The sequence below is a fragment of the Pipistrellus kuhlii genome, unplaced genomic scaffold (assembly GCF_014108245.1).
Source record: "Pipistrellus kuhlii isolate mPipKuh1 unplaced genomic scaffold, mPipKuh1.p scaffold_m20_p_2, whole genome shotgun sequence".
In the NCBI taxonomy this organism is placed as follows: Eukaryota; Metazoa; Chordata; class Mammalia; order Chiroptera; family Vespertilionidae; genus Pipistrellus; species Pipistrellus kuhlii.
This window is the reverse complement of record NW_023425515.1, coordinates 26855504-26871299: the sequence shown is the minus strand read 5'-3', so window position 1 is coordinate 26871299 and position 15796 is coordinate 26855504. Positions and strand designations below refer to the sequence as shown.

Sequence of the window (15796 nt, the reverse complement as noted above, 5' to 3'; positions counted from 1 at the left end):
TGATACGTAGGAATTTTACTGGGGAGTGTTCTTAGGCTCTAGAGCTGTGAAGAGAGTAGAATTGTGCAGAGGAAAGAGCTTAACTGCAATTCAGTCTCAACAAAGACCTCAGCCATCCCTTGGAGTGGCCAGGAGCTGAGATGGCCCTTCAGAATTGTCCTACTTTGAGACAAGAAGTCTGTGCCTTTTTATTCCTGCCATTGGATTCTGTTATCTTTAGGAGGGAGCATGACTTTGAACAGTGCTCTTTTGGCTGAGACCAATGACCAAAAAAAGGGTCTTGGCTGACAGCTGTAGGGTACTTCAGTATTCCATCTGAATGGTGTACTACAGCATCAGTTATTAATGGAAAGAAGGATGGGTGAATGGATGGATGTATAGTAGACAACAGACAGACAGCAGATGTACAGTAACATTCTATCCATGCAACAACTGCCACTGCTGCATGCTCACATTGTGATTTTTTTTTTCTATTTGAGTTTATTTTCATGGTTCTTGAGATGCACATTTTGAAAATCACACTATTGGATATGATTAGTTGTGTTTGTGTAGAATGCTGTAGAAACATGAAACTATGCCCATCACCTGCAATTAGAAAATGGAAGAAATCTCCCTCAATAAAGGCTAGATCTAATCTAAGCTAAGAACGAGGAACTCTCACATTTTACCGGATGTGAGTCCTTGGACAAGGGAAGGAGATAGTGGGTGGAATGTCTGCATTTTCACAACCCCGCTTACTCATGTGGTCAGCTGGAAACAGATGTATTTCAGTGACCTAGAAATGAAAATACTCTTTCTTCCAGGCTAGCCTCAGGCTAGCAGCTCTAAAGCCATCTTGCTGTTCCTTAGGAAATAAATAACAGCTATAACAAAGCCTAGGCTTTCATGGCTATTTCACGACAAAACCATTGTTTTTCTCTTGCATTCATTTTAGGGAGGAGGTAGAGTGCTCTATCCTTGAGTGATTTAGATTTCACCTTGATGTTGAATTACTCTGTAAGGAACAAGCATCAGCTCAGCTCTTTACCTCAAACTCGAGGTAGAAGAAAGGAAGAAGGGCCGCAGAGGACCAGACTGGCCTGCGCCTGCCAGCTCTGCTTTCATCAGTTTGCTGTGCTTTCTCCCTCTTTCCTTGTGGACAGGCCTTGTACTCTTGAGGAAAAGATTGACATAAGGCTTTGGGTGCTACTGGAATTTTAGTTTTGTTTTTCTAGATTTAGTCTGTTATTTTTGTTATTGTTATTTCAGAAGAAGAGAATTTTACTTCTTTCTTTTATTAAGAAATGACTCAGCAATTGCACTCTGACAGGATTTTTTTTTTTCTTCTACTTTTTGTGGGGGAAAATGTAACTCTTTGTCTTCCTTTAAAGTATTCCACCTCCCTCAGAATTTAATTTTTAGTCCTTAGTTGAATGTGTGTTTTTAGATCCAAACTGAGGTATAGAGTCTAGGTTTATATTTTTCATTGCTCTCATAAATGGAAGTAAAATTAGGAGTAATATTACATTTTCACTTCAAATGTCTCCTTTAATAACATCCTTTTTGCTTTGTCCTCAAATTAAAAAAGTAAAATCCTACATGAGAGATGAATGTCTCAATGTTTAACTCAAGTAAAATATGAGAAGAAAGTTTGCTTAAAAATCTTTTTTTTTCTTCTCATTTTCATCATAAGAATTTTAAATTCAGGATCTGGAGGGCAGAAGCAGGATAAGTGTCCAGGATTTTAGGTCCTTATTAGTTGTGAGATTCGGCCTCTCTCTGAAAGAAGGGTATTGGATGAAGGGCTGGTTCTTCCTGTGCAATTTATTTGTGATTTTATGAAGTTGATTCTCTAACCACTGTCTCAGCAATGGCTGTGCCTCCGGTTTCTAGTGATCTCTGGGTCAGCTAACTCCTGGCCAGTCCTTCACAGTCTTTCTCAATCTGGACCCTAATTAGGTTTGACATTCTCCAGTGATGTAAAAGGCCACTCAAGCCAGGCAGCCTCCTTCGGGGCCCTCCCCCTTCAAAGGTTGACAGCTCCGCTGCCCTCCTGTTGCCAGGCCCTGGGGATGCCTGTTGCTTGGGCCTGAGCTGAGCCTGCTAATTGTTCCATCTCCAGGTTCTCAATTTAGCTGAAGCTGCCATCCCAGAGCTGTATTAGTCAGTCTTCTGTCAGACCCATCGGGAACTCTTATTTCAGCTTGGCAGTGAAATTTAAAATGGCAAACAAGGATATTGTCTTTTTCATTGTCACTGTCAATGACATTATAGCAGTTACTAAATTGGAAGTACCAACAACCAATTCAGACCGTTACAAGATACTTTAATCATCAAGGACACTAAAGTCCCTTTACATAGTGAGGATTTTTGGACAGAGGAAATACTGTGTCTCCTCCAGTTAGGTCTGGCTCCCCTTCCACACAAATCCACCTCTCACACAAGCCCTCATCTAACACTTTGGAGGGGAGGTAGAACCAAATTATTCAGCATTGCCTTTTTTATTTAACTTGACAACTAGTGTGAAAACAAGCCCAAAAGACAAAGTGATGGAGATGTTTTACAAAATAAACACTAAATAGAAATTGATCTCAAAGCATTTAAGATGTGTGTGTGTATGCGTGTGTGTGTGTGTGTGTGTGTGTGTATCCGTCTGTCTTCCTTATTGGCATTCTGTAACATTAATCTAGGTAATATTGTTCTTCCCAGTGGGAATGATAATATTGCTCATCAGAACTAAAATCCTCTTTATTTTATCTTTTTCATACAGGGTCGCCATGTCAAAACAGGCCAGCTTGCAGCCATTAAGGTTATGGATGTCACAGGGGTAATGTATCTTTATCTTGCCATCTCAATCATATATATTTATAATAAAAAAAGTTAGGGATAGAAAAAAATTATTTTTTAGAAATAGAATCCTTTTAAACATCTAAAATCTTTTCACCCTTGTGCTTAACATAAAGAAGAGTATCCAGCAGCTAATTGAGAAGACAATGAGTAAATCACTCTAAATTAGATATCTATACTCTGCCTTATGTTGTTAGAGTGAAGAATAAATAATGTGCACTGATAATTTACATAACCACAATGAAAGATATTTGCATATGAAGACAGAACACAGCTTTGCAGGTATTAAAAGAATATTACGGAGATTACACAGAAGTGATGGGTCTTAACACTTTCCCAGAGGTCCACCTAACATTGGAATAGACACGAGTTTGGGTATCTCTAATCTCCTAGTGGAATATTTAACATAAATATTTTCCTTACCCAAATATTACTGAACAAATAATCATAATAACCACAAATTCTTATTATTTAGAGCAAGACTGAAATGAAATTTCTGCCTGGATGATCAGAAACAATCTAAGAAATAGACTTTGTTTGAAATACAATCTTGTGCTTTCATTCCTTTTTGCTGAGTCCATTTAAAATATGTTAATGTCTTTTCAAGAGTACAGAGTGAAAATCAGACTTGAAAGGACTCACTGGACATCAAAAGCATGTTAATAATTTTCTATTGTCCTGGGGATTTTTCTAAGATGTTTGTCTGCTATACATAAAAGCTAAAAGACCAAAGTCGTCCATCAACCAAGAAGTGGATTATTTAACTACGTATAGAATAAATTGGTCACATAAAGGTATCAAGAACCAAAATACAAATTAAAAAAGACACATGGATGTCTGCATGTCAGACTTCAATTTATACCTTTTCTGGCTTGATACTTTTGATAGTCTATATTAGATGGTATACTCTCTACCATAATACTAATTTTACTAATTTTCATTTATACCACACATTGTACTGATTTATTTTCTTTACCTATTATTGATCTGAATTCCTCTTTAATTATATACATTTATAACCAGTAAAAAAGCTGTTTCCATATGCCTATTAGCACTTAGATAAAGTAGTGCTTCCTTTTATTTGCCCTACGTACATCATTCCAATTTCAGAGGTTGCAAACCAGTTCAAAAATCTAATCCAAATTAGTTTCTTAATTCACCTTGCCTTTGCTGAATGAGAAACTGCATGCAAATTATACTAATTGGGTTTAGGTTCTGCCACTTGAAACAGAAAACTCAAGACAACAAAGGCCGATGCATGATGGAAATGTCTTGCTCTCTGGTGTTAAAGGAGTCTGGAGTTGACAGCCCAGGGAGTAGGGCGGCAATATGGTAGAGTAGACAGATGGTTTTATCTCTCCATTCCATTATTCTGCATGGCTTCCACACTTAAGGTCACATCCATGTTCAACATGGTTGTCGGTTTTCCATTGATCACATTCTTTGCCGGGCAGAAGAAGGGGAGGGGTTGATAGCTGTAGGGTAAAGAAGAGAACCCCTTCCAGTGAAATATTTCCTATTTACATACAACATTTCCACTTAGTTTTACATTCATTGGCTATAGCTAGCTGCATGGAAACTGGGAAATGTAGTCTTTCATTCTACCAATGTGTGCAGTTAAAAATCTGCATTCTACTAGCCAGGAATGGAGGGAGAATGGATACTGATACGGTCAGTTAGCAGGGTCTGACACAAAAATCAAGATCACATAAGATCAGTCTCCATGTAGAAACCCATTTATAAACGTGTGAACCTTTTACAAAGCTCCCAGCACAGAACAAAGGAAAATTTATTTTGTTAATCCGCTGAAGTCCTACTACTGTATTTTCCTTGGAGCGAATAGGATCTGCACATAATGCAATGCACGTGGCAGTTTAACAGCTCAGGGTTGTGGATGAAGTCCAAGACATTTGTGCTGTAAAGTTTTATTGTGTGGTTCTGTGGAACTGCAGTTGAGTTCCACTGACATTGTTAATCTCAGGGCACACGTGTGCAACAGAGTTGAATGTTGATGTGCAAAGTATGACCTGAGAGCACAGTACATTCCTCTTCTAGTTTCTGGTTCCATTTGTGAGACTTCAAATTGCTTGATGAACCACTTACTTTTACGAGACCACTTTGCTTGGGATCAAAACAGTTACATAGCTATTTACCCCAGAGGATATGTTTTAGTTTTTAAGGAGTGGCAGTTAGCCTTTCTCAACGGGGTTTCACAAGGCCACTAAGCCCTACGTACATCATTCCAATTTCAGAGGTTAATGATTAGAGAGACCCTTTTCTCAGTTCTCCCAAGGATGGTACAAAGCTAATGCCATTTTCATGCATAGGAGAGTCATCCATTGCATACAATGGATGCTTTGTAGTATTTTGGCTTGATTCTCTTGGGAAACCCCTGTTGAAAGGGCTGGATAGTTGCCCTGATGTAGGCACATCGTTGGCCATTATGTAACCACTGACCCTTAACAAAGACAAACATGGATACACATCTGGAAATGGTTTTCTTATTCCCAGGGTATCTGATGCAGCATCAAATGACTTTTGTATTACCCCCTTATGCATCCCAGTCAATGTAAGATTTCCTTTGTGAAACCCATGTGCTATCCTCAAAAAACAATCTATTTCATTTTGCCATGTTGTCTTTTGTGTATTATGGAATGTTGCAAAAGCTTCTTACCAATTATTATAATTGTGCTCATTATAGCTGCTCTGTTAAAAACTGAGATGAATTCTCAAAGGTCATCTTTGTTAATTGTTTGCAATGATTTACTGCAGAGTTACTATAGTTTATTGTAGTGAAATTGATAATGCCATAAGCCTGAAATCAATTTCTAAATTATTGTTTTTATTCCATACTGCTTCTTTTTATTTTATTTTATAGAAAATAGCCACAGAGATAACTGGATATAATGCTCACTTCCTCTCTGTTGTAGATCTGAGACAGTTCCAAATTTCTTAATACTTGCTTCAGAATTAGTACTTAAACTCAGGCTGCCTTTGAAGTTATTTTACTTTCTGAAATAATTATGGGAATTTCTGCATTTTGTCACTTTCTGGGGATTCCTTCCCTATGAATTTGTGTACTCTAGATTTGCCTACAACCGTGGTCGGCAAACTGTGGCTCTTGAACCACATTCGGCTCTTTGGCCCCTTGAGTGTGGCTCTTCCACAAAATACTACGGCCTGGGTGAGTCTATTTTGAAGAAGTGGCATTAGAAGAAGTTTAAGTTTAAAAAAAAATGGATCTCAAAAGAAATTTCAATCCTTGTACTGTTGATAGTTAGCTGTGTTGACTAATGGATTTGCTGACCACTGGCCTACAACACCGAAACAAAATTGGACTCTCTAGGGTGGTATTTCTCAAAGTGGACAGCCAGCATTACTGAACTATCCACATCTTTGGGGTGTGCATGAGAAATTCAGATTCCTTAGCCTGCTGCAGAATTTTTGGGTGGAGCCTCAGAACCTGCCTTTTCTATAAGTTTCTCAAGGATCTCCATGCACATACAAAGTTAGAGGAGCAATTTCTAGGGTCTTGTATTTACTGCTCTCTGGCCACCAAGTATGAAGATACTATGATTCTTTGATAAATCCCCATATTCATCTGGACAAAAATTCATGGTGTAAACTAGTTTCTTTACAATGACACCTTAAAATCCATGTAGGACTCAACGAGATAATGAGTTAACATCAACACATTCACCTTTATAATGGTGGTAATCACATGGCTCAGGACACTGGATTGTGGTACCAAAGCCCCAGTAAACTGAGTGAAGTTGAAAATATGATTTCCTGGCTATTGCATATTCAAACAAAGAAAAAACTCAGCAGGGCCCAGGAAGTCACATGCTGTGGTTAAGAATTGTGTCTCTCTCTATCTCTGGGCTCTGTTTTCTTCCCACCTGCAGATTCATGTTCTCATTAATTCCTTACCTCAGCTGCAGCAGAAGTGCCAGTCTGAGTATCAGTGGCCCACCTTGGGTTATAGCCCAGCCCTGAACCAAACCTGTTTCTCTTCAGCCACATCTGGGTTGGGTGGCTAACCCTGGAAACTACCACAGGGTTGGGAAACATGATTCCTCAAGAAAAACCTGAGAGTTTTTAGAGAAAACGGTGGTAAGGATGCTGGGCAGACAAAACCAAAATAATGTTACTATGACATCAGATCATATTATAGTGGATGTGTTTAAAACTGATCTGGTCTTTAAATAAAGTACCCCTCTACTTACTTTTTTTTTTTTTATAAATTTCATAATAATAATACTGGTAACTAACCTTGATGGAGTGATTATTTGCCAAAACTCTTTTAAATACTTTCTGTATATGTATTCATTTAATCCTCTCAACAGCACACAAAAATGGATTCTATTCTATTATTAATTAGTCGCAATAGTAGATGAGAGATCTAAGCATATTTTAAGGTATCTTGCTCAATGTAACATGAAAATGGTAGAATGAATCTGTTTTAACTCTATCTTTTAAGTCCATCCCCTTAACCACATTGCATAGGCCCTCAATCAAATATAGATAGTTGTTTAGTGTTTAATTTAGTGTGATCTTTCATTAATTCATTCAATAAGCCTTTACTAAATACCTCCTTTATGACAGCCACTAGAAATTCAAAGACGAAAAAGTGGTCTTTTGCCTGAAGGGAATGCTCACAATAACACAACCTTGCCCTAAATATTTATAAGTAAAGCTAATCCATTTTACAATAAACTTATAAAAATAATAAACAAACTTATCAAGATTGGTGTGGCAGTGAGGGGTAGTAAGTAAGCCTAGGAAGACAATCAGACGAGGACACTCCTGACCAAGGGCACAGCCTGTACTAAGGTGTGGGGCTGGAGAAAGCACAGAGCATGTTCTGGAAAGTACTACATAGTGTAAAGACTAAAAAGTGCTTAGGGGAGTGTGACACATGATGAATCTGACAAGTTAGGGCCCAGTTGGTGAAGACACTGCTGTGGCAAGGGCTTGACAAGGTTTTTAGTTTTTATTTTCCAAATTGAACACTTTGATCAAACAGTTTTACGCAAAACTTCAATATGTAGACAAGATATAAGGGGAAGTTTTTTTGGTTTTGCCTTGTTTTGTTTGTTGTGGTGGTGGTGGTGATTTTTTATGAGGGGTGTGAGGCTGTAACTCCTACCCCCAACTACTGCTAGACCAATGTGGGTCCAGAAGTTACATAGCAAAGTAACACCATGGGATTTACCTACTAGAAGGATGCCTTTGAAGCCCTGCTTCATTGATTTTCTATTTCTGTCTTATTCACTGAATTCCTGTAGGTTGTTAGTGGCCAGTTTGCATCTCTCTGTGAAGAATAAGGAGATGGCCTTCTCCCAGTAGCCCCTGGGAGAGTGTTTTGCTCATAGTTAGCAAACTCCATGGATGTTTGCTAAAAACTCGGACTAAAAGAAAAAAATCTTACCATCGGGGATTGCTTGGAAGAGTCAGGGTGTGAGAAAGATACATATCAGACTTGAGTTATCGGCTTCTCCTAGGGGCACCGCCTTTGTGTAAGAGAGAGCTGGGCATATGCTAGTTTTGACACTTCATGGCTTTCTTACCCTAGACATGTTGCTTAACCTTTCCTTCCTCCACATGTGTCAATGTGGATAATATCACTTTCCTCAGGAAGTTAGTGTGAAAAGTAAATACAGTTATTTATAAAGCATTTGAGAACAATATGTAGGACACAATGTTCAGTGCATGTTGTTACCACAGTGTCTTCTGCAGACATTTTTTATTTTTCTCTCCGTGGCACTAATGATTCCCATAGAAGACAACATGCCATACCCCCTCCAGCTACAGGGCCTTGGCAACCACTGTTTCCCTGCCAGGAACACGGTTCCCTCCTTAGTCACACCACATCACACTTTTTTCTATTTTTCCCAACGGGGTAACTTCCACAAGGATTTTAGAATTCAGCTCAAACTTGAATCTCTTGGGGCTGTCCCCCCAATTAGATCAGCTACCCATCTCTGTCACTCTTGGATTTCCATCTGTGTTCCCCACTAGACTATAGTAAGTGTCATTGTGGCAGAGCTTGAATCTGTCATGCCCATTGTTGTATTATTACATTGTTAGCATTGAGCATTGTGCCTGGGATACAGTAGGCACTTAAATATTTGTTGAATGAATGTATTTAGCTCACAGTTGACGCACACAGCAAACCCAGGAGCTGCCTGCAGAATGTCATGGTAAAGTCACTAGTTCAGTCAATGCTACAATGAAGAGATGTGGGCTTAGGCAACTCATTGACCTATTTTGGGTCCATTTCCTTAGATCTGTAAAAATATAATTTGCAGGTGCATAACCCCAACTTGAGGTAATTTTAGGGGATCCACACATGCTTAATTCTCATTTATAACGTGTATATTTTAACATTTAATAAACTGTGGTTTTAAAAGCAAACCTCACTTCGGGATAGCGTAAGCCTCATTCGTCCCTGATGTCATTGGGGAATTTGAACTGATAAGCTTTTGGATTCTGAGTTGATGCTATAATGGGTTGACACTTTTGGAGATGTTGGGATGGGAGTGAATGTATTTTACATGTGGGAGAGAAGTAAATCTTTGGGAAACACAATGTAGACTGTGGTAGAATAAGGGCCCCCAATAATGTCCACATCTTAATCCCCAACACTTGTGAATATGTTATTTTATATAGCAAAAAATGAATGTTCAGATATGACTGAATTAAGGATTTTGAGATGTAGGGATTGTCCTAATGGATTTATTATAATGGTTACAGAAGCAATAAAAACTAATACAAGTGACCATCAAGGACACTTTAAAAAATAATAAAAATAAAATAAGTAAACGACAAGCAGCAAACTCTACATTATATGCCAATTTTGAAGGCACTGAAAAATAGCAACTTCTCAATTTATACTGTCAGGTTATTCCTTCCATGTGCAGAATGTCATTCAGATTTCAAAATATGCTCTTTAAAAGTAATTGCTACCAAATAAGTAAACAAAAAATAATTGTTGCCATTTGCAGTTACTTGTCTTAGGAAATGTGGATTTTTCTCTATTCTTCAAAACCAAACAAAACCCCAAATTACTAATATATTGAAGCTGATATGTGACTTTAAATTCTCCTCAAAAAATTCTAATTTTGGCCGGGACCGGTTTGGCTCAATGGATAGAGCGTCGGCTTGGGGACTGAAGGGTTCCGGGTTCGATTCCGGTCAAGGGCACGTACCTTGGTTGCGGGCATATCCCCAGTGAGGGGTGTGCAAGAGGCAGCTGATCGATGACACTCTCTCATCGATGTTTCTAACTCTCTATCTCTCTCCCTTCCTCTCTGTATAAAATCAATAAAATATATAAATAAATAAATAATTCTAATTTTGTATTCATTAAAACAACCTCCTTATTGTCATTGATTATAACTAGATCAAACTTATAAAATTATTTATTGATTTAAAAAGTTTAGTTTTGTTGATGCTATTTATTGAAATCTTGAATAAAATTTCTATTGGAAGAATTATTAAATTTCTCCAAATTATTTTTTTAATTAAAAATCATATCCTAGCCCTAGCTAGTTTGGCTTAATGGATAAAATTTTGACCTGTGGACTGAAGTGTCCCGAGTTCGATTCTGATCAAGGGCACATGCTAGGGTTGCAGGCTCAATCCCTAGTAGGAAGCATTCAGGAGGCAGCCGATCAATGCTTCCCTCTCATCATTGATGTTTCTATCTCTCTCCCTCTTCCTTCCTCTCTGAAATCAGTAACAATATATTTTTAAAAAAAATCACATCCTAGAAAATGTTTACAGTCCCTTCAAATTCTAATAGTAAATAATTCTTTAACGAAAAGAATGTCTTCAACTTCTTGTCACATTTAGTCAACAATGAAGGTGAGAATGATTGACAAGTTGACACAAATGCCTACCTAATACCAAGGACTGCGTTGGAGAGCAGGGCAAGTGAGCAGGAGCAGCAGGAGTTGTAGCCATGTCCACACATCTAGAAGGTAGTGGCATTTATGAGTCCGTACACTTCATATTTCCTTCTCACGTTCAAACTGATCAGTCCCTTGGCTGTTATAATAATTACATAGTTTTATTCCTATTTCATGGATTGAGAACTAAATTTGGGGCAAACATTTGTTAGAGAGCACACTAATATTAAAATGTCTTATTAAATTTGGTCTTTAAGTCTTAGCATATTTTAAGGGCTTATAATATGTTCCCCTGTGTAATAAACATGCAACTTAACCCCATTCATGAGCAAATATTATAATTGCGTGCTAACAAGCCCCTTTAATTGGACAACCAAAGTCAGGTTTCTCTTCAGCCTGGATTAAGATATCCCTGAACTGTTCTTTCATGACTAGCAGCTTTGGTTTCATCACCATGGGTAATTACCCTTCTTCTTCCTAGGAGTTTTCAGTATAGAACTAAGAGCACTGGCTTTGGAGTCGGACAAATCTGGCTTTGAATCTTAGCTTTAACATTTAAACATATGAATGAACTCCCTGAAACTTGCTTTCCTATTTGTAAAGTGGGATCATTAAAAACATCTACTTCATGGAGCTGTTTTGAATATTTATTAAGATACTATGCACACAGCCTCTAGAACATATTGAATAATACATAAGTTTGGCTTTTGCTATATTTTGTCACCGTGGTTGTGATTTCATATCATCATCACAGGTAGCTAATGGCTTAGAAGCATCACCTGGAATCATCCATTTCTTTGCATTTGAAAATCTTCCCATGGTTTGCTATCCTCTAGGAGGCTGGGAGTATCCTCTGCAAGCAATTAGGGAGGACCACTCCAACACACACGTACTTTTTAAGCCTCTACTGAATCACTTTGCTAATATCTCATTGGCCAAAGCAAGTCATGTGGCCAAACCCAGCAACAAGGAGAAGAAATGGACTTGACCTCTTCATGAGGGAAGTTGTTAAATATTATGGCCATTTTTTTTTTAGTTTACTATAAATACTAAGCAATAAATAGATTCCTATGATCTTGAAAAAAATCCTTATGTTGATAATAATGCTTTGCTTAAATAATCATTTCTAAGCCCTGAGAGGTGACTTAGATTATGCTTTTATTACCATTTACAGGTGAAAATATCTGACATTTGAAAAGTTTAAATGCCATGTCTGAATCAGCTTGGACTAGATTTTAAAGCTTCTAATTGAAGTAATAGTTCTCCCGACAGTATTGGACTTGACTTATTAAAAGGCTTTTTTTTTTTTTTTTTTTTTTTTTTTTTAATTCGTGAGACTTTGGTAGCATTACTTTGTTTTTCCTTATGACCCAGTGGTCATTAGTTTCCTAGTGAGCTTGATCCTTAAGACATAAGAAAAATCCATTTAAAAATATATCAGATATCCTTCTCTCAAAACCATACAATCTAATTCTAGTATTTGTCTTTTGAAAGCATCGTAACCCATCTCCTTCAATGAACCATATTGTGAGAGGGTAAATTACTTGTGAAATGATTAAATGAGTTCTTAAAGTCATAATAAGTGCCTCCCTTTCAATTTCACTGAATGATTTACTGCCATCCTTGCCCTAGATTAGAAATCTGGATAAACAGTAGTCCTGAGAGCCTGACAAATTGCATGGTCACTTACAAGATTATGTAAGATCTAGATTAAGGTTCTATTTTAGGGCTACATAACCATGACCCACAGTGGTTCCATAACTGTATTTTGAAACAGTGCAATTTAAACCTAAAATTCAAGTTACTAACATCCCTGCCCTCCCATCCTTGATATTTATTTTTCAGTTGAGAAGATTAAGAATGTCTATTTGTATTTCACTTTATAATTTTCACATACTTTATTTAATTATCACAAAAGGCTAGGACATATAGTGATACTATTATATTTGTATCTCATTGTAGATGAGAAAATTTGGCTCCAAAAAGGATAGGTTACTTTTCTGAGATCACACAGCCAGAAATGAGTGGAGCCCAAACTAAGCATGCCTCCTCCCCTACCTGCCCACCCTCCTTTTTCTGACTCAATGCATATACTTTCTTCATGGTCACATCACCTCAGTTTACCTTTGCAAAGTGATAGAGAATACTTCATTCTCATCTCCAATACTATTTATTTTTTATGTAACTATAAACTGAATTAACAGTTTATTTAACTATTTCATAAGTCTTATTTTCTTAGTGATAGGATAAGCTTTTAGGCACTTTCTTTACCCCTCTGATTCTGCCACATCATTCACTATCCTGTAAGAACCCAAAAGGCAGGCAGCAAATACTTGTAGGAGCAGACCGACTCCTCACTAGGAATGACCCAAGCTGTCAGGCTGCAATGGGACTGTGATTGGTATTTTACTGCTTCATGTAGTTGCCTCTTTAATCCAAGCAGCTGTCAATGCCAGACTGCCCACGGGAATTCGCAGGTATGTTTTCTCCCCTTCTATTTAGGCCTAAAGTACATCTGCTCACATCCTACCTTCACCCACAACTACTGGGCCCCACATGGAGAGTTTAAAATAGCTAATGGGCATCACGACAGATATTTGAGGCACATTAAAGGGACCTTTCAACAAGCTGAAGCCCTTTGAAGGTCATTCTCTCAGGAGGCCTGTGGTAAAGGTGTAGGCAGTTCTCAATAGCTGCAGGGAAGGATGCCATCCGCTGGTTAGCGAAATGCCATCTCCCAGCTCAGCCTCCATCCAAACCCCTCACTTCCTTCCACCATTTGGGCATGTGCTCCTCCGTGGCTCAGCGTCCCAATCATACATTCTATTTGAGATTAGTCTTCAACTTAGTTAAAACATGTGATGTGTAACCTGCTCAGTTCTCCTGGGTTTTCACGTCTCCATTGTTATTAGACTTAGTTTTGTGTGGTTAGAAAATGTCAACATGTTATCACACTCCTCATCTTATACTTACTAGTTCCTTTCAAGCTTCACTCATGCTGCAGTGAGTGGTTGGACCCTTTCTAGATATTCATTCTTATATTCTTACATTTATTCAGAGGCATTTTGCTTGGTGCTGGGATTGTTATAAAAAGCAAAAGATTCCTGCGTGTAGTTATTATGGACTAATAAGGAAGAAATACTCAAATGGTTAGACTGATAAATGGGCATTGCAATTCTGGTAGGTGATATAAAGAAAGAAGCACATGATTTTCCACAGGGCTAGACTAAAATCAGGCAGATCAGAGAGCTTTGTGGGGGAAGTGACTCTAGAACTAAGATCTGGAGGCAGAAGAGAGTTTACAATTCATAGTGAAGAGAGTCAAGTAGAGGGAACTTATGATACACACTGACCCATATCACCAACTGATACCAGCAACTATGGTACATGCATCAAGAACTGTGGGGGGGGGAGGGTATAGGGGTGGGCAAGATATATATATTATATATATAGTAGGGAAATTTGACATTGCCTGAGAGAATTAGAGATGTCCTCAAGGAGTGTCAATTAAATTCAATTAAAAAAAATGATGAGTAAAAATTGTGTGAAGAAGAGGAAGTGAAAGAAGGTATCATTTGCAGAATGACTCAGCAATGTAGAGACTGTAGGGAGGCCGAGCAGATAGAGGAGGCAAGGGAACAGAGAGGGACACAGACAGTGGTCTTTCAGGTCATGGTAACATCTTACACTTAGGCATAATCATTCTATTGTTACAGCTACATCTAAAACAGTTTTCCTGGGATAAATGTTTTTCCACCAACCTCAAAAATAAAATACTAATTGAAGGTCCAACTGATGTGCCTCTAAAATATCAAAATAAAATTATGAGAGAACGCGGGTGGGGGGTGTCTAAAAATGATCCAGGTTGGTAGACTCCAAATTGAAGCTCAGAATGAATGAAACCCGAAAGAGGACACTTACTCTGTAGGAGTTATCTCTTCTCGCATAACTGCCACAGTTCCCCTTTCTTCTCATGTTTAGTTTCCTGAAGGTGATATGGGTACTCCTGCTTTGTGAACTTCCTCAGATCTAGGGAACTTGTCCTCACTGCCTTTCTCATCTGACTTTCATCATCTTCAGTCAGGTACTTCAATCAAAGTAAACCTCAAAGAAAATGAACTTAAATTTAAAATGAGCCTATATTTTTTTTTTCTTTTCACTTTCCTAAATCTTTCCTATACAAGATCTGATCAGTAATAGGTATTCAGTGGACGTAGTTCTAAGAAATCTAGAGTGAATTTTATCTCAACAGCCTACTTTGATCTTTAGCAGGTGAAGAAATGAGGTGTTTTGTTTATATCTCCCCCCCCCCCTCAAACTCCCCAGCTATGCCTATTTGCTATACAAACAGAATACACCTTGGATAGTCAATGTGTTGTCTTGCAATTTTTTTCTTTGTAGTCAATCAAGAAAATCAAGTTATATAATAATTGTGTTTGTTTATCATCATAGAACAAATAATTTAAGAAAGAAATTTATTATGTAATTGATATAGATGATGATAGAAAATAATTCTAAGACAGTGATTTTCATGACTAAATATTTATTATTCTAATGCAGGATGAAGAAGAAGAAATTAAACAAGAAATTAACATGTTGAAAAAATATTCTCACCACCGGAATATTGCTACATACTATGGTGCTTTTATCAAAAAGAACCCACCTGGCATGGATGACCAACTCTGGGTATGTAGTGCTTGCCAAAATTACTTTTCTTACATGAAGAACAACCAGGACTAAATGGTCTATTTCTCTATCCTCATGACTAAATTTGATTAAGGAACTCTTTAGAAACCCGTAGCCCAATAATTTTCATAATATTGTTGTTTTAAGGTTTTCTCCTATTTCTTTGAATACCTCTCTGTCTTTTTAGTATCTCTCTCTTCTATCTTTTAATGTAGACCATCCTTAAAGCCAGTTGTTCTCTGTCGTTGTTTTTTCCCATTAATGACTACCTATATCAGTTTTTATTGTATTTCAAGCACTGTACTATTTTTTTTTCTGGGTTATATAATTTATTCTGGCTCTTTGAGGTAGACATTATTATTATCATATTC

General features: G+C 37.6%; 1 protein-coding gene across 10 annotated transcripts in view; it reads left to right on the top strand.

Moving 5' to 3' along the window:
• The window catches only part of TNIK (TRAF2 and NCK interacting kinase), a 340325-nt gene that overhangs the window by 183073 nt on the left and 141456 nt on the right, over positions 1–15796 (top strand). For all 10 annotated transcript variants that reach the window (XR_006742037.1, XM_036448484.2, XM_036448486.2 and 7 more), the window contains exons 3-4: positions 2750–2806; positions 15300–15425. Coding sequence is in view for 9 of the 10 variants with exons in the window: in XM_036448484.2 (XP_036304377.1) it covers positions 2750–2806; positions 15300–15425 (183 nt within the window). In the remaining variant the exon portion in view is untranslated. The remainder of the gene's footprint in view (positions 1–2749; positions 2807–15299; positions 15426–15796) is intronic.